The sequence below is a fragment of the Anguilla rostrata genome, chromosome 3 (assembly GCF_018555375.3).
Source record: "Anguilla rostrata isolate EN2019 chromosome 3, ASM1855537v3, whole genome shotgun sequence".
Taxonomy (NCBI): domain Eukaryota; kingdom Metazoa; phylum Chordata; class Actinopteri; order Anguilliformes; family Anguillidae; genus Anguilla; species Anguilla rostrata.
In genome coordinates this window covers 13945517-13966859 of record NC_057935.1, presented here as the reverse complement: position 1 = coordinate 13966859, position 21343 = coordinate 13945517, and the positions used below count along the sequence as shown (strand labels likewise).

At 42.5% G+C, this 21343-nt stretch overlaps 1 protein-coding gene across 2 annotated transcripts; it reads left to right on the top strand.

Annotated features, from left to right (window-relative positions):
• The first annotated feature begins 105 nt into the window (after window positions 1-105).
• Window positions 106-18704, top strand: LOC135250254 (probable ribonuclease ZC3H12B). 2 transcript variants are annotated; one of them, XM_064326354.1, is made up of 6 exons: window positions 106-498; window positions 7759-8783; window positions 9050-9189; window positions 10114-10348; window positions 10842-10948; window positions 11410-18704. In XM_064326354.1, exons 2-6 carry the CDS (start codon window positions 8131-8133, stop codon window positions 12915-12917), a joined length of 2643 nt encoding a protein of 880 aa, XP_064182424.1. In that variant the 5' UTR covers window positions 106-498; window positions 7759-8130; the 3' UTR covers window positions 12918-18704. The 2 variants fall into 2 exon arrangements, with proteins under 2 accessions (XP_064182424.1, XP_064182425.1); XM_064326355.1 differs by lacking the exon at window positions 106-498 and adding an exon at window positions 1415-1802.
• Window positions 18705-21343: the final 2639 nt, after the last annotated feature.

The window sequence follows — 21343 nt, the reverse complement described above, 5'->3', positions numbered from 1 at the left end:
AATACCTGTTTCGTATGCACACAAAACATTTGACATTGTTCTAGTCATTATTATCATGCTACATTGAATATTGTAGACACACCCAGATGCATATGTTTATATTAAGTTAACTACTTTTTAGTATAGCAATATAATTACAGTGAAACCTTTTAGGTGCCTATCACGAATGTAGAAGTACGGTCGCCGCAAGGGCTTTTATTGTGGTACATAGAGTCCTGACATTCAGACTGCAAGTCAAAAACAGGAAGCGTTATTGGGGATCTTTGGATTCTTCACAGAACGAACTCTTTCCTCTGAACTTCGACTGCAGACAACACCAGATAGCTACTGCCAGGCCCACGGTTTTGGAAAACACTTTACCCGTTTGCACCGCCTTCTCTACATGCGAGCTAGGTCTCTGTTTGTGTTTACAAGGATCATTAGGGAAACCTATAGATTCCTTCCAATGCTACTGAAAATTCCAACGCTGCACTTAGAGACACTTTGAATGAAAACAAGGTAAGGTATCTAGAGAGCTCATATTATCACATTTAATTATTGTTTTCTTATGTAGATATAGCTAGCTAGCTTATTTCCATCCAGCTAAACCTCAGTTGCGAATCAATTAGTTCTATTTGTTTACAGCAGTCTAATTAAATTGTCAACAACTTAAAAGCGGATCAAAAAACATAATATTAATGATATTATATTTATTTTTAATTATGTGTCTTTATTAGTTGGCGTTAAAGATACCCATAGCTAATACAGTACGCTGTACGCTCCCGTTGCTTTGAAGTCGGGCAGGAGGTAAATAGGCTGGAATATAGTTGTGCCTACGGGATAGGCATACGTTTAGCTGTCTTGTAGCTACTAAAGCGTGTCAGTAGTATAACTGCTTCTCAAAGGTTTGTCAGCAGTGTAGTTAACTCACATGCTGATCAGTAGTAAAGCTTGAAAGCGTAATGCACTTTCGAGATTGATAATATTGACAATAACATTCACGTTATTGTTAATATGGTCAAAATAAGTTTATTTTTGGTGCCTGCAGAACTAACTCAAGGACACATCCTGATGGGTCAAGTAAAAATAACACCAAACGGCACGTTTATAAAAAGAGAAATACAACAGCATTGAAAAAGTACCGATTTAACATTTCTGTTGTTTAATATAGCTAGTTTGCTGGAGATGCGCTTATTTTCAGTTTACTGATGTACTTGTAAGGCGATGATTCAGCGCTTGCAGGGAGGCATATATTCCGCGATATATTTCATCTGTTTTTATACAAAACGCTATTTAGAACACACCAAGTCGTGACGTAAACGCACTAAATAACAATAAAGGGAAAGTAATTTTTCAGTGGAACTTATTTTTCATGACATCGGCGACAGGGGGCGACAGACCTGTTGCTAAGATACAGCCTGTGGGAGGCAGGATGATGGAGGAAAAGGATGCTGGAGGATTTTTTTCCGATGCCCTGGAAATAAATTAAATGATCATTTAAAATATCCTGTTATTTGAAAGTACGTGGCCTTTACATTAACAGAACTTAAAGCTTACATTTCAGATAAGGGTCGCCAGTTTTTTTTTTTGTTTGTTTGTTTTTTTTGCCGATGCGGTTAAATAATTTATAGCTAATCCACAAATGGCTTTGAAGGTGGTCGCACTGGCTAGTGCAGGCCTACATTGCTGCAGCACTCCATCCCGTACATTGAACGTGTTTTCCGGGTGAGGGTCAGCTACCGTTCCGCTGAGTCAAACTGCGACAGCCTCGCCATCAGTTGAATATCGAAGCGGACGAGGAAGGTGATTGCTCAAATACAAAAGTAAGAAGTTTTCGCTTGCTCTTGTGCGGTTTTCTTAGGAAACGACTGAGTCGTGATAACTACCTAGCATTAGCATACACCAACGTTGCCTAGCGTATCCAAGCTAAGTTAGTTCGTTGGCTATAATGCCATGATAACGAAGCTTTTTACTAATTTACGATAGCTTGAGTGTCGTAGCTAGCCATCTCAGAGTCTCCTATCGTACAGCAGACTCGCTAACAAGTTACGTTAGGAAACCGCAGTTTCATTATTGGTTCTTACCATTCTAACGACTTCCTGGTACGAGCTAGCCAACCTTTAAGTGGCTCGCCTGCTAGTTACCTATTAGCTAACACTAGGTACAGCTTCAAGCCTTCAACAGCTATGTAACTATAGCTAATGTTGGCTAAGAAAGTTATATTTAGTTGTAACAGCTGACCGGCGTTGGCAACAAATGCTAGTTTCAGTAGGTAATGTACTTTCCTAACTGCTGTTAAGTCAGTGTGTTTTCTCATTATCTCAAGACTGTGTCAGATCAAAAAAAGCAAAAGCGAACATAAACAGCCTGCCATCTGAAACAGCTGCAAACTCTTTCATCTTAAATATGAAGTGTTGTGTAGAAGTTTTAAGGCCAATATCTAACAATATATATCTGCAAAAATCTGGCATTGAGCTTTTGTCTAACTTGCGCCAGAAATGGGAACACAACAGGCATGTGATGAAAGTTGTAGCCAGCCATCTTGCTATATTATTTGGCTCACAAGTTTTAAAAGGCTAAATCACAATACCAGCAGCTGGTAACTTTCGAAAAACAGCTAGCACATAGCCTACATGAGTATGATTATGCGAATTTTAGGCCTTCATCTTTTCATATCACAACATGGAATCTGAAATCTCCGGATCAATGTTCAAATCTCGAATTCCTTAGCTTGCCTTACATTCGATAAGTGATTAATTAAATGTTAAGGCCTAAATAAGCTAAGGAAGTAATTGAAGTCATTTTGTCGCATACTAACCGGAATGTTTAGTTTGATTTCATTCAAAGGTATGAAACGTCAAAACCATGAAATAAATGTAATTTCCACAGCTACAGCAATTTGTTATCTTATAAAGTACATAACTGGTACTGTCTCCGAGGAAATACGTTACATTTTTAGAGAACGCAGAACTATGTTACAGCTCAGGTAAAGCGTGAATGACTTTGTCTTCGAACCAGACGTCTATTTAACTGAACTTTCTTCACCGTCTGCTCTTCAGTGTGGGGTTCCTTAAATTTCAGCGTATGAATGCAATGAAATGTAGTCTCGTAAAGAATTGCAATTTTAACCATTGAAATGTATACTTCAGAATTACGTCAATACATTCCATAGTTTCATTGGTGAGCCTGATTTCAAAGAACGGCAGAGACAGAGATCCATGGATTTAATGGAGGCCTATTTTCAGTCACCTACATCTCAATGTACTCTGCATACCTCAAATGATAGCCTATGTTCCTAAAGTGATGGGATTGTACATTCTCTGTTCTTGCTCCTTATATATGCATTGTACAACAGTTTGCTAATGTGATGTGTCGAGGCTGAGCAGACGCCCAACTGTCAAATCTGCTTGTGTTTTCCTCCGAGCTTCTCACAACAGCAGGGAATTCCAACTCGGCCTTAAGCACGAGACATGGTGCGTGACCACGTGTCTTTTATGTTCACACTTGGAGCACGCGTTTAGACATTCTCTTGGCTGTTGCAGACACCGAATGGGGTGCAGATTTTGAAAAGACACTGCATAACACAAGTATGTGTTCAAGTTTCTTTCTTTTTGAGTTGTTGCTCTGTTTACAGACTTGTGATCTGTTGTTTTCGTGAGCTATCAGACAAGATCCAGACATTTTTTTCCTAGTTTTTGCCTGTGAGGGCTGATGCAAAAGTGAAATTGTGAAGATAATTTATGAGAAAATATAAGGCATGGGTGTCAGATTTCAGTTCTGGAGGGCTGCAGTGTGTGCTGGTACTTGTGGTTTCCTTTCAATTAGCTGGCAATTAAGGCCTTCAGTACAATGTGTGAGATTATTTAGGGAGTCAACAGTGTAAATGGATCACCAGAGGCTGATACGCAAAAATAAATGAATAAAATAAATAAAAAAAAAACTCCTAAAGATACTATGGCCCTCCATAACTGTAGTCTGACACTGACACAAGTAAATGTAATCCTTCCCCAACAACCACCCTCACTTAAAACGGCAATGTAGATTTGCACTGGTGTATTTTTTATTATGATGAGTCATCATTAAAATAAGACCAATTATCTGAATAAAATGAAATGATTTTGTCAAACGAAATACAAAATTCTGAAAGATTATAACACTGTTGCATATTCAACAAACCAAAACCACCAAAACGATTCAACTGCAAACATTGAAATAGGGGTACGATGAAGAAATGATTTTTCCTATAAACAGAAATGATTCAGCTGCGTAGTTAAACTCGTAACTGATTTCCAGTGTTTCTCCTCTGTATTTGTAAACATATTTAGCCTAAATATTGATGGTGGTCTTGCTGCTTGTGGCCTTGCCTTTTTGTTTTTGTTGAATAATGGGCAGTGGATCCCAAAGCTTAGCTCACTGGCCTATTTCCAGAGGTTTAGGATGGGTGTGTGTATACCTCTCAGTGTGTTCAGTTGAACATTTGTTTTCTGGCATCAGTGAGGCCTTTTTTGCAGTACTATTTGCCCTGCAGTGTGAAAGTTGGCTTCCTCTTAAGGTAAGCTTCAGTCCAGTGCTGCTTTTCCCACTCATATGAACCTTTTTGTTGTTGTTTTGGCGGAGGTGTAATCCTGAACCATTTCAATTTTCTGAGAGCGAAATGGCGATTGTTAACTCTGCTCACGCCCACAGTTTGACATTTACAAACTGCCCGTGCAGTCAGTGAGACTAAGAGCTAATGAAGGGTCTGCAATTTCCGCATCTTTGTTGTTGGCGTTGTAATTGCATTTGACTGTTTGTGTGCTGGTAATTCTGCTGCTCTATAAGATGCAGACAGAATCAACATTCATTCCTCTCTTTTTTCCAGTGACTCCCTCTGAAAATCAGAATTTTTCTTTTTTAAAATACAAATGGTTTTTCAAAAAGAAAAATTCTGATTTCCAGAGGGAGTCACTGTATAACTAACGCCCCTCTTAAAGTTCACCACTATATTTTAACATACTGAAACTAGATTCTCTAGATTTTGGTGTCTGTATATTCCTTCCACAGGGAAAAGTTTCAGTTTGGTAATGATATCATTTTATGTTTTTTAAAATATGAGGGCACTTATTGTTTTGCCTATTTTAGTTGTGGCACATAACAAGCAGTAAGGGTAAACAAACCAGATATCCCCTGGGGGTACTTTAATCGCTCATTATAATTTCAGTTATGTTTTCTTAAACAAAACAGTTTCCCTGAGGAAGGCAATATTCCATCCATTCCAATATTTCAATCTAAGTGTTCTTTGAAAAGATAATTGTTATTTATTGATTTATTAATTTATTGACAGATTTTACAATTAGTCTTCAGGAATTCAGGAATATAGTTGGTTTCATGGTTTTGGTAAAGTGAGAGGAAAAAAAGTACCAATGCCAATCCAATTTTTATTTGTTTGACAAAAGTGTTTTTAGAATGGTTATCAAAATGTAATCTAAAATGTATCAAAACGTTTGAGAAACACAGGGTTTTCAGATTTTCTTTCAGAAGTAAAATTTCTATTTTAAGTAGAAAAAATAATAGCCACATTGTAGGCTATAAGGTAGTCAACGTAAAATGCAGCATAACGTGCAGCCTAATGAAACACAACAAGAAATGGTGCATTCATTCCTTTGAATCACAGAATGATTGTCAGTTCTTAAGACACATAATAGTTTTTCCATTTAATATTAAAATGCAGTATTTTACTACATTAAAGTGTATAGAAAGTGGTTTAAGTCTTTAGCATAAGTCACACTTGCGAAGCAACGCTTGTATATTGTTTTATCCACCATTCCCCGTCGCTACCGTCCTTAAAACAAAATCGCAATAAATTTAAACGTCAGTGGCTGACCGACTGGCGCCTCAGCTATAAGTTGCAATTGCTGCAACCTTACCTGTGCTAATACTTCCGGTGGATTTTTTTATTTCAATGAAAGCAACGCGAGTTAACTAATCTTTGTATTTCTTATTGTATTCTGTGTTGTATGATACCAAAGAGAAATTGACAAAATTAGCTTTACATGAAAATATCAAAAGAAGCATAACGTTGGTTGATTATTTTTCATGTGGAAGCCATGTTTTCTTAAATTGTGTAACCTGTTTTCTAATACATTAACAGTAGGGTAGTAGTAAATTACAATTTATTCCTGGTTTTCTGCATTAATTTACATGCAAATAAGTCCCCCAAGACTGCAGCATTCCCCAGGACACGTTTAACAACATTGGGTCTTATGATGAATGCAAACTTTCTGCTGGAAAAAAAAAAAGTAAAATGTAACATAAACCCCCACTTACACAACCAGTTTAACACTGCGAACTAGTCTGGCGGGCTGCGGTGTCGTAGCAAAATGAATTGTCACAATCTAAAATATCGGCATTTCAAGCTCTTTTCTGGCACAGGCACCTCCTCGAAATGTCACTTTGAAAACGAATATTAATAAAGCCTGTTATTGTAGCAGTTTCCTGTCACGCGTCGGATTTCACTTTATCCATTAGAAGGGCGCGCACGATGCTGCACAGTGTAGGCCTTTGTGAAAGTAACCAGAGAGAGAACGTTTGATTAATCTAGTAATCTGTCTTTTTGCTTTGTTGTGCATAGGGGTACACATCGATCACGTCCAATGAAACCCCAGGTTCTTCTCCTCCATGTTGACGATGACGATATTTATACGTGAATTTTTTGCTGCGCTGCAGCTCCGCGTTTTGGCAGAAGTCGTGACTCCACTAAAAAGCTGCTTGCCGGAGACAAGGCTCGGTTGCTTGGCAACGCGTGTCACGAGCTGGGATCTGTGGAAATCTGCTGTAGTATCATTTTCCCGTCAGGGAAATCACGATAGGTGTGACTGCATTTTTTGCAGCAGTGTGCGTACTTTTTTAGGGTATTAGTCACGAACCAAAATTGACCTTATTTAATATCTATGTCATTAAATATTACATTATTCAGCCATGCAAGCTATATTGTCGCAAATTTAACGAAACCCGTTCATTTTCACATTAACTATGGCAGCACTTCCACAGCATTAAAAAAAAGAAAGAAAGTTTGGTCTTTGCTGTGCTGTCATTCCTTGACTTAACAGAGCAACATGCTGTACATAAACGGTTCCTTACATTTTATTGTTGGTAATTTCTTTGGTTACTGCAGGCATGCCACTTTAGTGTAAGTGTTTTCATAAAACTAATATTTTATTTGAGACCCTTGTGGAATTCAAGTCTGGGGTTTATGTGGGGCTGGATTCTTACATCACCCTATTAAATGGATAGTTTGCTTTTTGGATGTTTTAAAACTTGTATATTTTCTGTTTTATTTGTTTGGTCCAAGAAATGTTTGTGATTCAGAAGTTTCTGAAAACATAATTTATCTACAATCTAGACCAGTTACCTTCATTTCTGGTCCTGGTGGGCTGCAGGGTCCGCTGGTTTTTGTTGTTCCTCTGCACTTCATTGATTAATTAAAGCAGTTGATTACACAGTTAACTCGCCGCACCTGGTTTCTTGTGTCTGAATTAGTTGCTGATATTCAGGTGAAAACAAAAATACCCTTCTTCACACATAAATTTTCTGGGCCAATCAAAAGCACATACTAAAACAGCTAAAACATTTTTAAAAACCTCCAACAAGTGGACTATCCCTTTTATGGGTGATTATGGGTTAGTATTTTCACTGACTTTTAGAAGCGGTTGCCAGAAGCATTTCTGAGGAGTGTTTCCCGTAGTGACTCTTGTCTTACCGCCTCCCCATTTCTATCTTCTCTTTCTCTGTCCTTCCCAGCTCTCTCCTGCGCAGCTGGACCGGAGGCTCTGAATCTGCTCTCTCCTGCGCAGCTGGACAGGCGGCTCTGAATCTGCTCTCTCCTGCGCAGCTGGACAGGCGGCTCTGAATCTGCTCTCTCCTGCGCAGCTGGACAGAAGGCTCTGAATCTGCTCTCTCCTGCGCAGCTGGACAGGCGGCTCTGAATCTGCTCTCTCCTGCGCAGCTGGACAGAAGGCTCTGAATCTGCTCTCTCCTGAGCAGCCAGAACAGGAGGCTGCATCTTTACTCTCCTGCGCAGCTGGGACGGGGGCTGTGACGTCGGGCCTGCGCAGACATCTGCGGGGGCATGCCGAGAGGCGGGGCGACGCGGAGGTGAGGGGGCGGCCCGGGATGACCGGCTGGTCCAGGGTGGAGGAGCTGACAATGGACGAGGGACAACGGTCCTCCAGGGAGAAGGGGGGCGCCAACGGGGGTGGCGAGTCGGGCGCAGAGGAGGGCTCCAGCTCGGAGAGCGAGGCGGAGCAGGAGCTGGGGCAGGAGCAGGAGCAGGATCAGGCCGGCCGTGGCCGGAGGAGGGAGGGGCTGATCTCTACCAAGCCCCACCGCCAGCTCTGCCGGTCCCCCTGCCTGGACCGGCCCAGTTTCTCCCAGAGCAGCACCCTGCAGGAGCTCCGCTCCGATGACACCCGCCCGTCAGCCCCCGCTGACCGCGGCTACCAGGCCAAGATGGACTTCGCCCTGAAGCTGGGCTACCCCGGGGAGCAGGTGGAGGCCGTGCTGGGCAAGCTGGGCGCCGACGCCCTGATCAACGACGTCCTGGCTGAGCTGGTGAGGCTCGGGAGCAAGGGAGAGGCTGAGGGCCCACCCGGTGGGGCGGGGGGCGGAGCTGGGGGCGGGCCAGGGGTCGGGGGTGGAGCTGGGATACCCAGAGGCCCCTGCGGTAAGGAGATCAGCAGCCCGGAGACGTCACTGGAGGACGAGTCTGTGGACAACACTGACAACCTGCGGCCCATCGTCATTGACGGCTCCAACGTAGCCATGAGGTAGGCCTCCACCTGTGAGCCCCAGTTTCAGTACAGCTGAAATTCCCATAACTGTTTACCTCAGCACCCTCCCCATCTCCCCCTGTCTCTCATTCTCTCTCCTTCCTTTTTTACTCTGGCTCACATTCTTTCTGTCTAAAACAATTCTGATAATAATAACTTTGTGTGGTTAATGTATTGTATTGTTGGGTTCTTGGTAGCTCCTGGTTCTGTGTTTGGATTTTTTGTTCTCCTTTTTGTTGATATGTTTCCTTTATTCCTCATAGCCATGGAAACAAAGAGGTGTTCTCCTGCCGTGGGATCCAGCTGGCGGTGGATTGGTTCCTGGAGAAGGGGCATAAGGACATCACGGTGTTTGTTCCAGCCTGGAGGAAGGAGCAGTCCAGGCCTGACGCCCCCATCACAGGTACCAGAGAGGCTGTTCACGACTGCGTCCGTTTCCGTGTTAGGTTACCCAACGCCGTTCCTCAAGGCATGGTGTGTATGTGGATTTTTGTTCCGCCCAATTGCTCTGGCTTAAGGTCGTATACAGCAGTGTACACCAGCGCTGGTTCGCTGCTATATCTGAGCACAGTAAAACATTTTCACCAAGGGTGCAGCTGCAGGTCATAACTTTACCAACACAAAATCTAATAAATGTTTGGCTTAAGTAATTAAAAAAACAACAACTTGGCCCTCATTCTGCTCCCTCGTTCCATGTAGTTATGACGTTAAAAAGCACTGAAAGAACACCGGTGAACATTAGCAAAAAATGTCTCTGTTTTTGTCCTTTAGGCATAGATGATGAAATTTAGGAAGAACATAAAAGTAGGCCTGTGGCAGCCCAAGTGCTCTTTGGTGCCTGTAGCACATCTGCTTCTGTATATGCCCAGTTTGTACAGTGCAGTGTGTATGTGCAGTCATCCAGTGTGACTGGTACAAATTTGGAATTCTGAGAGCACTCGTACTCAAGAGGAGTTTTTTTAAAAGGTGAGGAGGAAAATTATGTAACAGCGATTTTATCGCATGGTTCTTGCATGTTTTTGGGTTGTGCAGAGACGCTTGTCAGACTGCCATCTTTATTCTGAAATAACTATCAAGCGGAAGAGAGTGGGTTGAAGAACAGGTGCCAAAACTATGGTTGGAAGGAGTACAGGAAAAATGTAAAGAGAGCTGCATCTCCAAAACCATGTTATGAGTGTAAAAACAAAAAGAAAATGATACAACAGCTTTCAGTGGCTAATACTGTATGGTGCTTGATGGAACAGGTCATGGCCCATATGTATACACATGTATACATACACACTCACACACACACTCACATCTGTTTTTTTTTCCCATGGGTTGTCAGATCAGGAAATCTTGAGAAAGCTGGAGAAAGAAAAGATTCTGGTGTTCACCCCCTCCCGGCGGGTCCAGGGCAGGAGGGTGGTGTGCTATGACGACCGCTTCATCGTCAAGCTGGCCTGCGACTCGGACGGCATCATCGTATCCAATGACAACTACAGGGACCTCCAGAACGAGAAGCCTGAGTGGAAGAAATTCATTGAGGAACGGCTCCTTATGTACTCCTTTGTGAACGACAAGTGAGTCATGCTATGTAGCGATGGGCGGGGAAAGAAATCACATCACTCTCATGCGATGTCCTTCGCAAAACACTGCTCCGTATTCAGATGTGAAATTAACCATTTTAATATGACAGTATAGCTGCAAGCAGCAATTAAGGGGGCCAAGTATCCACCATGAGGCCATAGAAGTAGTATTATGACCCATGCGGAAAATCAGGGCCGTAAGTGCCCAATCGTTAGGAAATATTTTTTCGGATCTACCATTGTGCAAAATTTTGTCAAAAGTTACCAAGTGGTTTTGCTGGAATTGCAAAAAATGGCAGCAGACCTAATAATAGCAGCAAATACAATAGGGTTCCAGCAGCTTTGCTTCTTTGCCCCCTGAACATAACTATATGAGGGAAAATATAAATATATGAAATGAGTATGTAAGCTTACTGCTGGCCTTGTAAAAGGTCTCCTAACAAATTGGCTAAGGTTGTTGTGTAAACACAGAATTTCTTTTTCATAGATTCATGCCTCCAGACGATCCTTTAGGAAGACATGGTCCAAGTTTGGAGAACTTCCTCCGAAAAAGGCCAGTCATTCCAGAACACAAAAAACAACCATGTCCTTATGGTGAGTGTCCATACAGTAAATGTAAAACTTTTAAAAAATGTTGAATGCCTCTACAACCTGCATTACTGAAATACCTGGGCCTTTATTCATAACACTTCTCTGATTAGAAGAGCTGATCTAGGATCAGGTTTCTCATGTCCATATCCTAACTCTTGCCTGTTTTGACTTGAAGGAAAACTCTGAGATCATCATTGTTACTCTGAGATACTTTATGAGTATGTACCCTGAACCATGCCAGCTAGTTATTTTACCAGCATTTTTGGTTATATGCTGGTAAAATTTGAAATGCTTCTCAAGATCCCTGAAAATTGTCAAGTGAAATGCATTCCTAAGTACCACAGCTGCCATTGTGGAACAATTCTGAACATTCTGAATACTGAATCTTCAGTTCTGAATTCTGAACATTGCTAAAGTGGTTTCTTGGCAGTTACCTCCAGGTTGTCCCATTTCCTCACTTGCAGGAAAGAAATGCACCTATGGACATAAGTGCAAGTACTACCACCCCGAACGGGCCAATCAGCCGCAGCGGTCCGTGGCAGACGAGCTGCGGGCGTTTGCCAAACTGTCCGCGGTGAAGACCATGAGTGAAGGGGCGCTGATCAAGTGCGGCTCAGGGTCCCTGGCAGGGGGGAAGGGGGACCCCGGATCAGAGGCCAAACGCGTGGCCCCCAAACGTCAGTCGGACCCCAGCATCCGCTCGGTGGCGGCTACGGCGGGCTGCGAGGCGGACGACCGCCCGTCGGCGCCCCGTCGGCCCGACTCGGGCTCGGTGCCGGCCCTGGTCACGGCGCTCAGCGTGCCGACGATGCCGCCAGTGAAGAGCCACGCGGCAGGGGCCCTGAACACCCGCTCGGCCAGCAGCCCCATCCCGGGCTCCTCCCACTTCTCCTGCGGCTCGATCGAGCATGCCCCTGGCGCGCAGTACCCGCCCATCCTGGTCACCAACACCCACGGCGCCCCCCTCGGCTACGGCGAACCCTTCCCCAAGTACGACTCCACCAGCGACCACGGCTACTACTCGATGCTGAGCGATTTCTCCAGCGTCAGCCTGGGGAGCATGCACGCCGCCGACAGCTTCTACAGCATGGAGGAGGAGCCCAGGGCCTACCCCAAGAGCCAACCCAGCGCCGAGTCCTATCCCGCGGTCCGCTACGCCGGCGGGGAGCTCTACATGGGCTCGCTGGACAGCGGATTGGAGGAGAACGCCAAGGGACAGCAGCAGCAGCACCCGCCCCCCCAGACCCAGCGGAGCCTGCCGGCCTTCGCCCACGGCTTCCACCACGAGGCGCTGACCCGCGTGCAGAGCTACGGGTCCGAGGAGCCCAAGCAGGGCCTCCGCAAACTGGCCCGCCTGGCCCCCCACCTCCAGCACCCCCTGGTGGGCGCCCGGTCCAGCTGCCCCGGGGACTACCCCCTGCCGCAGGGCGTCCACCCCTCCTCGCCTTCCTCCCCCTCCTCCTCCTCCTCGCCGTCGGGCCCCGCCCAGCCCGGGCGGACGCTGGGCATGACGCGCATGGACAGCGTGTCGGACTCGCGGCTGTACGAGGGCGGCGTCATGCGGCAGAGGCGCCCGCCGCTGTGCCGCGAGCAGCACGCCAGCTGGGACCCGCTGCCCGTGGGGGGCGCCCCCGAGCACTGCGGGTGCCGCCACCCCTTCCCGCTGGGCGGGGCCCTGATGCAGCCCTGCTGCGAGAGGGTGATGGTGCGCAGCATGCCCGAGAAGATGGAGCAGGCCTGGCGCTGCGCGTCGCCGTGGGAGGAGCCTCCCGGCGCGCCCGGCCCCGCCGCCACGCCCGCCGACCCCCCTGAGCGCCAGGGCGTGCCCGAGCAGCAGTACCAGACCTACCGCAACCTCTGCAACATCTTCCCCGCCCACGTGGTGCACTCGGTCATGGAGCAACACCCCCACGTCACCGACCCCCAGCAGCTGGCCGCGGTCATCGTCAGCAGGCTCCGCTCCGGCCGCTAGACCCCCCCCCCACTCCGAGTCTCCGTTTCTGTCCTGCTCTGAACCAGAGATCACTACCGCCCCCTGTCTCTGTCTAACTCTGAAGGAAAAGGGAGGAAAAAGTAAAAGTATAATATTATATATTTACTGGCTGCAAAACCACTGTTGTTTTGTTTTTACAAAAGAAATGTGTAAAGTGCACAAAGCCAGAAGAAGCGTGCGGTGTTATGGCCTGCCTTCACATGCACACGAGCACTTGTGTTTATATATATTTTGCGACTTGAATCTCAAGTTTTTTCCTTGTGAGATTTTAAGGAAAAAGTGAATATAATTTGGGACGTTCTAAAGTGCGTACCTCAGTGCATGGGATTTCCGCTTGTAAAAGGCCTTATATTTACATGACCTCACATCGTTGTCGACCACTATTCATTTTGAGTATTGAGTGTTGCAGCTGAAGAGGTCTTTTCAGTTCTTAAAGTGTTAAGCACTAGCAGTGTGTAGAAATATTTTCTCAATAATTTTCCTTGCATAAACTGCCTTTGTTTTGAGCAGGAATGTGGAAAAATGTGTATAATTTAGACAAAGTACAATGGCAAAAAAGAAAGAAACTAGTCAACGGCTGGTTGGCCTTTTGGTAGATGCTACAGTTAAATTGGAGCCAATCTTCATATAAAAGAACATTAAAGGTTGCCATTGTAAATGGGTATTTGAAGCTGCTGAAATTATGCCAAAAAAGATAATCAGCTGCGTCATATTTAGACCCAGCAGTCGTGTTTATATAATGTCCGATGTTGATGTTGGCTTGTGGGGGTTGAATGTTAAAAATAGACTTTTCCTTCGGTGTGTGTGCTAGTGTCACGTGCAGTTGTACTTACAGTATGTTTGTCCGTATCGTTTATAATATTTGAAAAACGATTTGAAGGCGTGTGACGCGGTTTCTGTCTCACGGGAAGACAGAGCAGAATCGTGTCCCGGAGCCGCGAAATGACGCTTTCGAACACCTTCGTTTTATAAAGGCGCTCCGGTTTTCTGTACATACCGCTGTGCGATGAAACGTCACGTTGGCTTATTTAAACCAACCAATGTCTGTAATGAGGAAGTAGTCTGTGAGCTGTCCGCGGAGGCCTCCACTTAATCTAACCATGGTGCACTTCTTCCTTAACTTGGCTTTTTTTTTAAAAAACCATAACGTGTAATTTCCAAATTAGCCAAAAAAAAAAAGTATTACTTAAAATGAGCTTAAATCAATTAATCAATTACTGGAAGCTGAGGACAAAGCACATTGAGTTTAAATTGATTAGAGGCCTTGAGATATATATATATATATATATATATATATATATATATATGATGTTTTTGTGTGAAATTAGAGGGAGGGCCACGAGCAGCCTGTTGGTTCTTCATTCGAAGGTGAGACACTGCCTCCATGTTTCCTTCAATGGAACGGTGGTTGGGCAGGGCTGCTGTCATTGGTTGTTTCTGGCATTTGGCGAAAGGCTTCTGCTATGCTGTTGTCTCTCTCTTTACCTGCCTGTTCTGTATCCCTCTTCCCTGCTTGCAGCATTTCACTGGGGCGGGGCTGGGGGGGGGAGGAGCTGGTTTCTCTCACTGAGCTTTAGCAAAGGAGACTGCGAGCGAAACGTTTGCGAACGGTTTAAATGTGTTCTGACTGAGTGTAGAGTTACAGGAAAGTCTTTAACTATTTAAAATTTAAACACGGTTTGTGCATAAATAAATGTACACATTTGAAATTTCTGTGCAGCACTACTGTATAGTGTGTTAAAAATAATCTTACTTGTATTTTGATATCTGTGACTTATACTGCATGGTTAAATTTGTTGTGAATTCACCTGCTAAACTTTTGATAAACGATTGCAGTTTGCGTTCGACCCCACACTAACGATCTTTCATTACAGCACGCAGCAAAGCCTCAAATGTCCAGAAACGACCTTTGTTTGTTGATACAAATTGTATCTATTTCTTGATTGTAAAAAAATATATATTTATGAAATGTACAGTATCATATATAGAAATACCTTTATGAAAAAAAGAAAAAAAAATGCAACAATGTTTTGTGACACTGTGTGTCACTGGGAGTAGCCCAAAGGACCTTTTCTTACTGGGCACTGTGTTTATAGACCTGAGTCCTTTTTAACCTGCTACACGGACATGCACTCAACTGTGGTGTGTAGCCATTATAGCGTTATTGTATTCTCACTAGATGTTTGGTTTAAAAATAACAACGCTTTCCAGCAGTAAAGTAATAGTGCTAATCAGCGCAAGTCGTTCGCTGTCTGCACATTCTTGTGACGTTGGTGTGGTAACCCGCAGCAACGGTAGCATTTTCCCTCCACTTCCAGGATCTTTTCCTCCTTGATCTGGTGAAAACTGGCCCACGTCTTTATTTCTCACAATCTTAATCTTTCTGTGCCCCAACACCCCACCCCTGCCCACACACACACATACACACACTTACACTCTCACTCTCACACACAGACACACACATGCACGCACGCACACACACACGCACACTGACATTCTTGTTTGCTTAGGTTCAGTAGCTACAGATGCTGTAAAAATAGCTGGGTTACCACACCCTTCTCGGGAGCAGAATGATGACTTTAAAGTCCAAGTCTCGTGATTTCTTTTGTTGTCATTTTTGATAAATACATAATTTAAATGAAACACACATGCGGAAAACAAACAAAAATTTGACAATCCTGTAAAATCATAAAGCGCTTTAAATTTGGTTTCTGCCCTCTCCAATGGAAAGTCCTCTTCCTATGGAAATCAGTTATGTTTTGTGATGTCACTCCTAAAATAAAAAAATTATTAAAAATATTAATTATGAACATCATAAACGTTTTCTAATTTGCTTTCCTTTTTAAGTATTTAGCAAGTTTCAGGAATTCACCAACCAGATTTGCAGCTTGTTATCACTATTGGAAATATGCTGCACCTTTTGCAGTTTGTAGCGGTGTTTTTGAAAGTTAATTCTTGGTTATAATTCAAGTGCATTTATAATGAACTAGATTTTCATTTTTGAGCATTTACTTTTACTTGTGCTCCATTTTGTATCTGTACCAAACCCAAACTAGTGATGCGTGGTTTTCTGATGGGACTTGGACTTTAAATGTTTGTCTCTCTTCTGTGACACTTCTGTGATATTTTCGCCTTAAACGTTGTAAAATGAGTGGAGAGTTGAAGCCTTTTGTCTCAGAATCTTCTAAGATGTCAGCATATGTGTTTGAGTGAAGCGTGTGGCTAAGAGCCTTTGTAATTTGTATACCTGTTGAGAGGGTCACATGATTGAGCGTACAGCTATTTTGTGATATTCCTGAGGTTATCTCTGTCTGGTTACCCATTTCTTTGAATTTAGTTATGTATCTGTAGTAGTAGAGGCATGCCATGATAAATAATATATTTTTGGAGTCGTTAAATCTGTAAATCTAATTGACAGAGTTATCATTATTGTACAGGCCTATTATAATTTTGAAAATATCTGCACTATTTGAGATGAAAATCAATGGTATATCAACACGATCGCAACAGAGCATCGTTGAAGTTCACCGAATTTTTATGCAGTCTGATTGAAGACGTGCGCCCAGTTTAAGCAACTCTCAGGTATTATACGAGATTTGTGACAAACTTGTATACTTTGCTGATGTGTGTTCTTGACGTTTGCCGTTCTGAATGAAAATTGATTTATATTTGCCAAGCTTGGGTGCAGATCTCTGTGGCGTGTCTGTAATTTGTGCTTAGCGGTCTTGTAATGTACTTTATGACGCCGTGCTTAAATGTCACAATGGCAAGTTGACTATATTTTAGTCTTGTGTTGTAATGAGCTGCAATAGTTTGTTTTATTCTTTGTTGAATGAAACACAAAGCTTTTTAAAAATTGTTTTAAACCGACGGGAAAACAAAAAACAGCCGTAAAAAAATGAAAATAACTCATATAAACTCTTTGGGTCTGTGGACTCAAACAAAATGTAAGTCTCAATGACAAAGGGGTGTCTGTTTGTGTACATTACTCCAAAATGAATGGGATGTTTGTGCAGTGATTTTAATGGGGTGTGAACCGTGCCACCGACACTGCAGATCCAGGGACTGCCTTTTCAGCTGGTATGCAGACGTGGGTTACTGGGGAACCGTGCAATTTTAAGAACAGGATAATGGCGTTACTTACAGGGCTCCTCTGGTTATAGCCCAGTTACAAGTAACTGGGTCTGATCTGATTAAACCAAGCCACATTTAAACCAGGGGTAATCGTTGGTTACAAGAGAACCTTGTCCAGGCTCTGCATGCACGAGATGGCGACGATTTATTGTAGTGTTGTCTGACTGCATCCGAGTTACAAGTAACTCAGTCGAGACTGATTATAGCAACGCAAATATAGCATCTACACCACAGCCAGCCATCCATGGTACCCAAGTGCAGGAGATGCTTCTGGAACACACATTGTCACATTTGTTGGATAATTAATTAATTGAATGTATCTGTCAGATCAATTATGTAATTAAGCGAAAAAATAAAACAAAAAATTAAATAAAAAAAAAACAGACTCGCCTGCCCTGTTCTGAGCAGTGGTCTATGAGCAGTTCCACTGTTAATTCAAACATGCCCTGACAGAATTTATGAAACGTGGCACATTTGCACCAGGAACCATACGCAGAGTTTATGCATCTACACTGGCATTGCATGGCGGCCATGGTCTACGAAGCCGTAGAAGTTAAAGCTAGCATGACAGACCTCTTTAGATGTGATTTTGGCACTCGGTGTACTCTGCAAACGAATACAGAAATGCCCTGGATACAGGCATCTGCAAATTGTGTGTTGTTGTTAGAAAAAGATAAACCTCGTAACGATGATGTGGAAAGCTTTCGTGGCTTTTTCCAACGTTTGTGTGATAACAGTAAAGTGGCTTTTTATGTTGTTGTTATTTTTTAAACGTTTTTCGTTTTAGTGTGGAAGAACATTATTCTTACTTCATGCCAACGTTGTTTCGACCAGGCCAATACTGATGATGCTGTCCTTCATTGGGTTATCAGTGGTTCCTCAACCAAGGTTATCCAATGGCTAATACACAGATGTTTTTTTCTTTTTAAAGATTTTGTAATCACTGTTTTTCTTTTGTTTCCACGCAAGTAATAGATATTAGACTTGCAAACAAATAAAGTGTAACTGTAAGCATAAACAGGGCTCCTGTTTGCATCTTTCATGTATGGTTATCTCCCCCTTAGTTCAGACTAATTTGTTAATAAGCTGCAGGCAGGCTAAAGTTAGCCATGCTTGCTAAGCTAGCTCACCTTGCCCTAGCTGATTTGGGCTGCTAATACATTTTTGAAATTGCAAAGATATTGCAAACCACTTTTAAAAAATATATTATTATTATCTACCCCCTTCCCAAAAAATGGCCTTGTGCTTTATCCACCGAGTCATTTATGGCAGGGGCCCCAACCCTAGTCCTGAAGAGCTATTAAGTATGCTGCTTTTCAATTTTAACTTAAAATTTGCAACCAGTTCAGACGTACAAAACCTGCTTAGGTGATCTCCCCTGCGGCACTCCAGGACCAGATTTATGATGTGTTGACTATTTTAGTTGTAAATGCACTTTCGTTTACAGTATTTTAAAAGTAACGTAGTGCATTTATTATTTGAAGATTTAAACCCTCAACTGAAGTGTCTCTTCTTTCCTCATTTACTATGCTGAATGTCCTTGAATTGCATTGTGAAGTGGCTTCAATGTAATCAACAGTGGATATGTTTTCTTTTTTGTTTTGCAATAAAGAAGCAGGTTTACACTTAGAATTGAATCTCATTCTTCTTTGCATTTAAAATTTTAAATCCTGTACTTCACAGTCCACTGAGGTTTTTCATTATTTTTTTAAATCTTGGACTTCAAAGGTACTGGGCAGTTTTAGCATCACTTCAAATATATTACTATCTTTTGAATTATCTCTTTACAGAAGAAGAGCGTATCCGATCCTTTGAAATATTATTTTCACAAGATATGAATTGGTGTAAAAGTTTATTTTACTATTTTTTATGCTGTGCGAAAGAATTATGTGGACATTATCTGGAAAGTATTATCACTGATTTCACCCGTTAGTTTTTTTTTTTTTTTAGTGTACTAATTATTGTTGTGGGCGTTTAAACAGCGCCACTTCACGTTTGGTCCTTGAATCAGGGTTTTAATTGTCGTCGAGTGTACCGACTGCTGTTTCCCAGCAGGTGGCAGCAGTGCGATATACGTTCGAGGCTTTTCAGTTCGGATGTGCGTAAAAAGAATAGGGTGTAATCATGTAAGATATGGCAAATCAGTGTTGTAGGCCTTTTTTAATGGCTTGGATATTCAATTTAAAGTTTGTGTTAAAGGCAAAATATCATAGTTTGATGCTGCAATTATAACATGTTTGTTTACAAGCACATTAACAGGATTAGACTATGAGATGCTTGTCTTGAATGATGTAAGTAGGCCTTCTCTGTCTTGAAATACACATCCAGTTTGTGACTTGCCTCACACCAGTTTTAAAACCTCATTCATGCCCTCATCAATAGTCATATTATTTAGATTGAATATTAATATTATTTAGATTAATTATTTAATTCATTATTGCATGTCTGATGTTGATCAGCCCTTCCTTAAGTAAATATCAGCTCAACTACCATGTTATAGCAGCCTTTCTATTTTAACCAATGCATCACTGATAACGAGATTTTTTTTTTCATTTTATTTCCATTCTCTCATTATTTTGTCTATTGATTGCCTGTTTAATGTTATGACAATGATCTGGTTTCAGATTATACCATACATAATCATCTGACAGCTGTTTGCCTTTGTAGACTGTAAAAATAATTGTTGTTTTATATTGTAGGGAAACTGGGTCTGCGTTAGCTTTGAGCCAGACAAGCTCAAAGCCAAGAGAACGAAATGAAACTGTGAACCAACACCATCGTGGAGCAGAGATTCTTTGGAAAGGGTTCCATTTGAAGGAATAAAAAGGAATTGTCCGTCTCCCGGCAAGCACGGTCACTCTGAGGCTGACGTCATGGTACATTTAAAATTACAATAACAGGAAATGTTTAGGTATTGGCCCAAGCTTGAGTGTTTTTTTTTTTTTTGTCTTCTTTTTCCAACTTCCTGCCTAGTGTCTGCTTCCCCTGATAATAAGACAAAAAGAATGTTGAAGATTTGATGGATCGATTTAAAGAACTTGAGTTCTTCCCATTCTGGTTTTGTCAGAGAGGGGGAAAATTACAGGCAAGAAATATAAGGGAGAGAGAGAGAGAGAGAGAGTGTGTGTGTGTGTGTGTGTGTATAGGGTTAGGGTTAAGTTAAAAATTATGTCTTTGTCATATTTTTATAGATTTGACTCTATACTTCACAGTTTTAGATTTGTTATCAAACAATTCACGTGGGGTTGAAGTGCACATTCTCAGCTTTTACTCAATGGTATTTTTATACCTTTTGGTTTCATCAGATGAAATTACAGCACTTAGCTAGTCCCCCATTTTAGGGCATCATAATGTTTGGGACAAATTGCTTCACAGGTCTTTCTGTATAAGAAAGCTTTCTAGTATCTAGTCTTGATTCTTTGCTTCTGATTACCTCTGGGGTGTGTTATTAGTGTTTGTCAACATGGGGACCGGAGTTGTGCCAATGAAAGTCAAAGAAGCCGTTATGATGCTTCACACGAATGAAACAAATGCAATTCTGTTGATGGTAATGTAGGGTAAACTGCCTCAATCTCTAAATTTGGTTACTGTGCGCACGCACCGATCTCGCTCGTCCGTTCCCAGTCCGCACACTCCGTTCCCAGTCATGGGCCAGAGAAAGGCGAGGCGAGGCGAGGGTAACTCACTCAGGACGGGTGGGGCCTGATTACAGTATGTTGTCATCAGGAAAGAAAAAGGGAGCCGCTAGATGGCGGGGAGGGGCGATATGCCGCTAGTTTGACTCAACAGCTGGATGATAATTACTGCGGTCTAAAAATAGATCTGGTGTATTACATCTAGGTTTTGTGGGGAATTCCTCTTTGTACGAGCTGCAGCGATCAAGCTAAACTTCGGGCTTACGCCCATCAACTCCAATTTCTCGTGCTATTCTATTCAACCCAACTAGGCCATTATAAAGACACCAATGTGTCTACGAGGACAGGTCGATTCAAAGTGGAAAATATATATTTTTTCTATACTATATATATATATATATATATACATATATGTCTATGACACAGACACGCACACACACACATATACACACACCATATAATATGTTTTGTGAAGATGAAATATGCAAACTAATTTTATCGGATCGATAAATATAAGACCATTCAATTCTGTCAGTTCTAGGCGGATAGAAAACACGGAAAATGACACATCTTTAACCGTCACGACATCCATTATAGTAGGAATATCCCGTTGTAATACAGACAAGCGTGGAACTT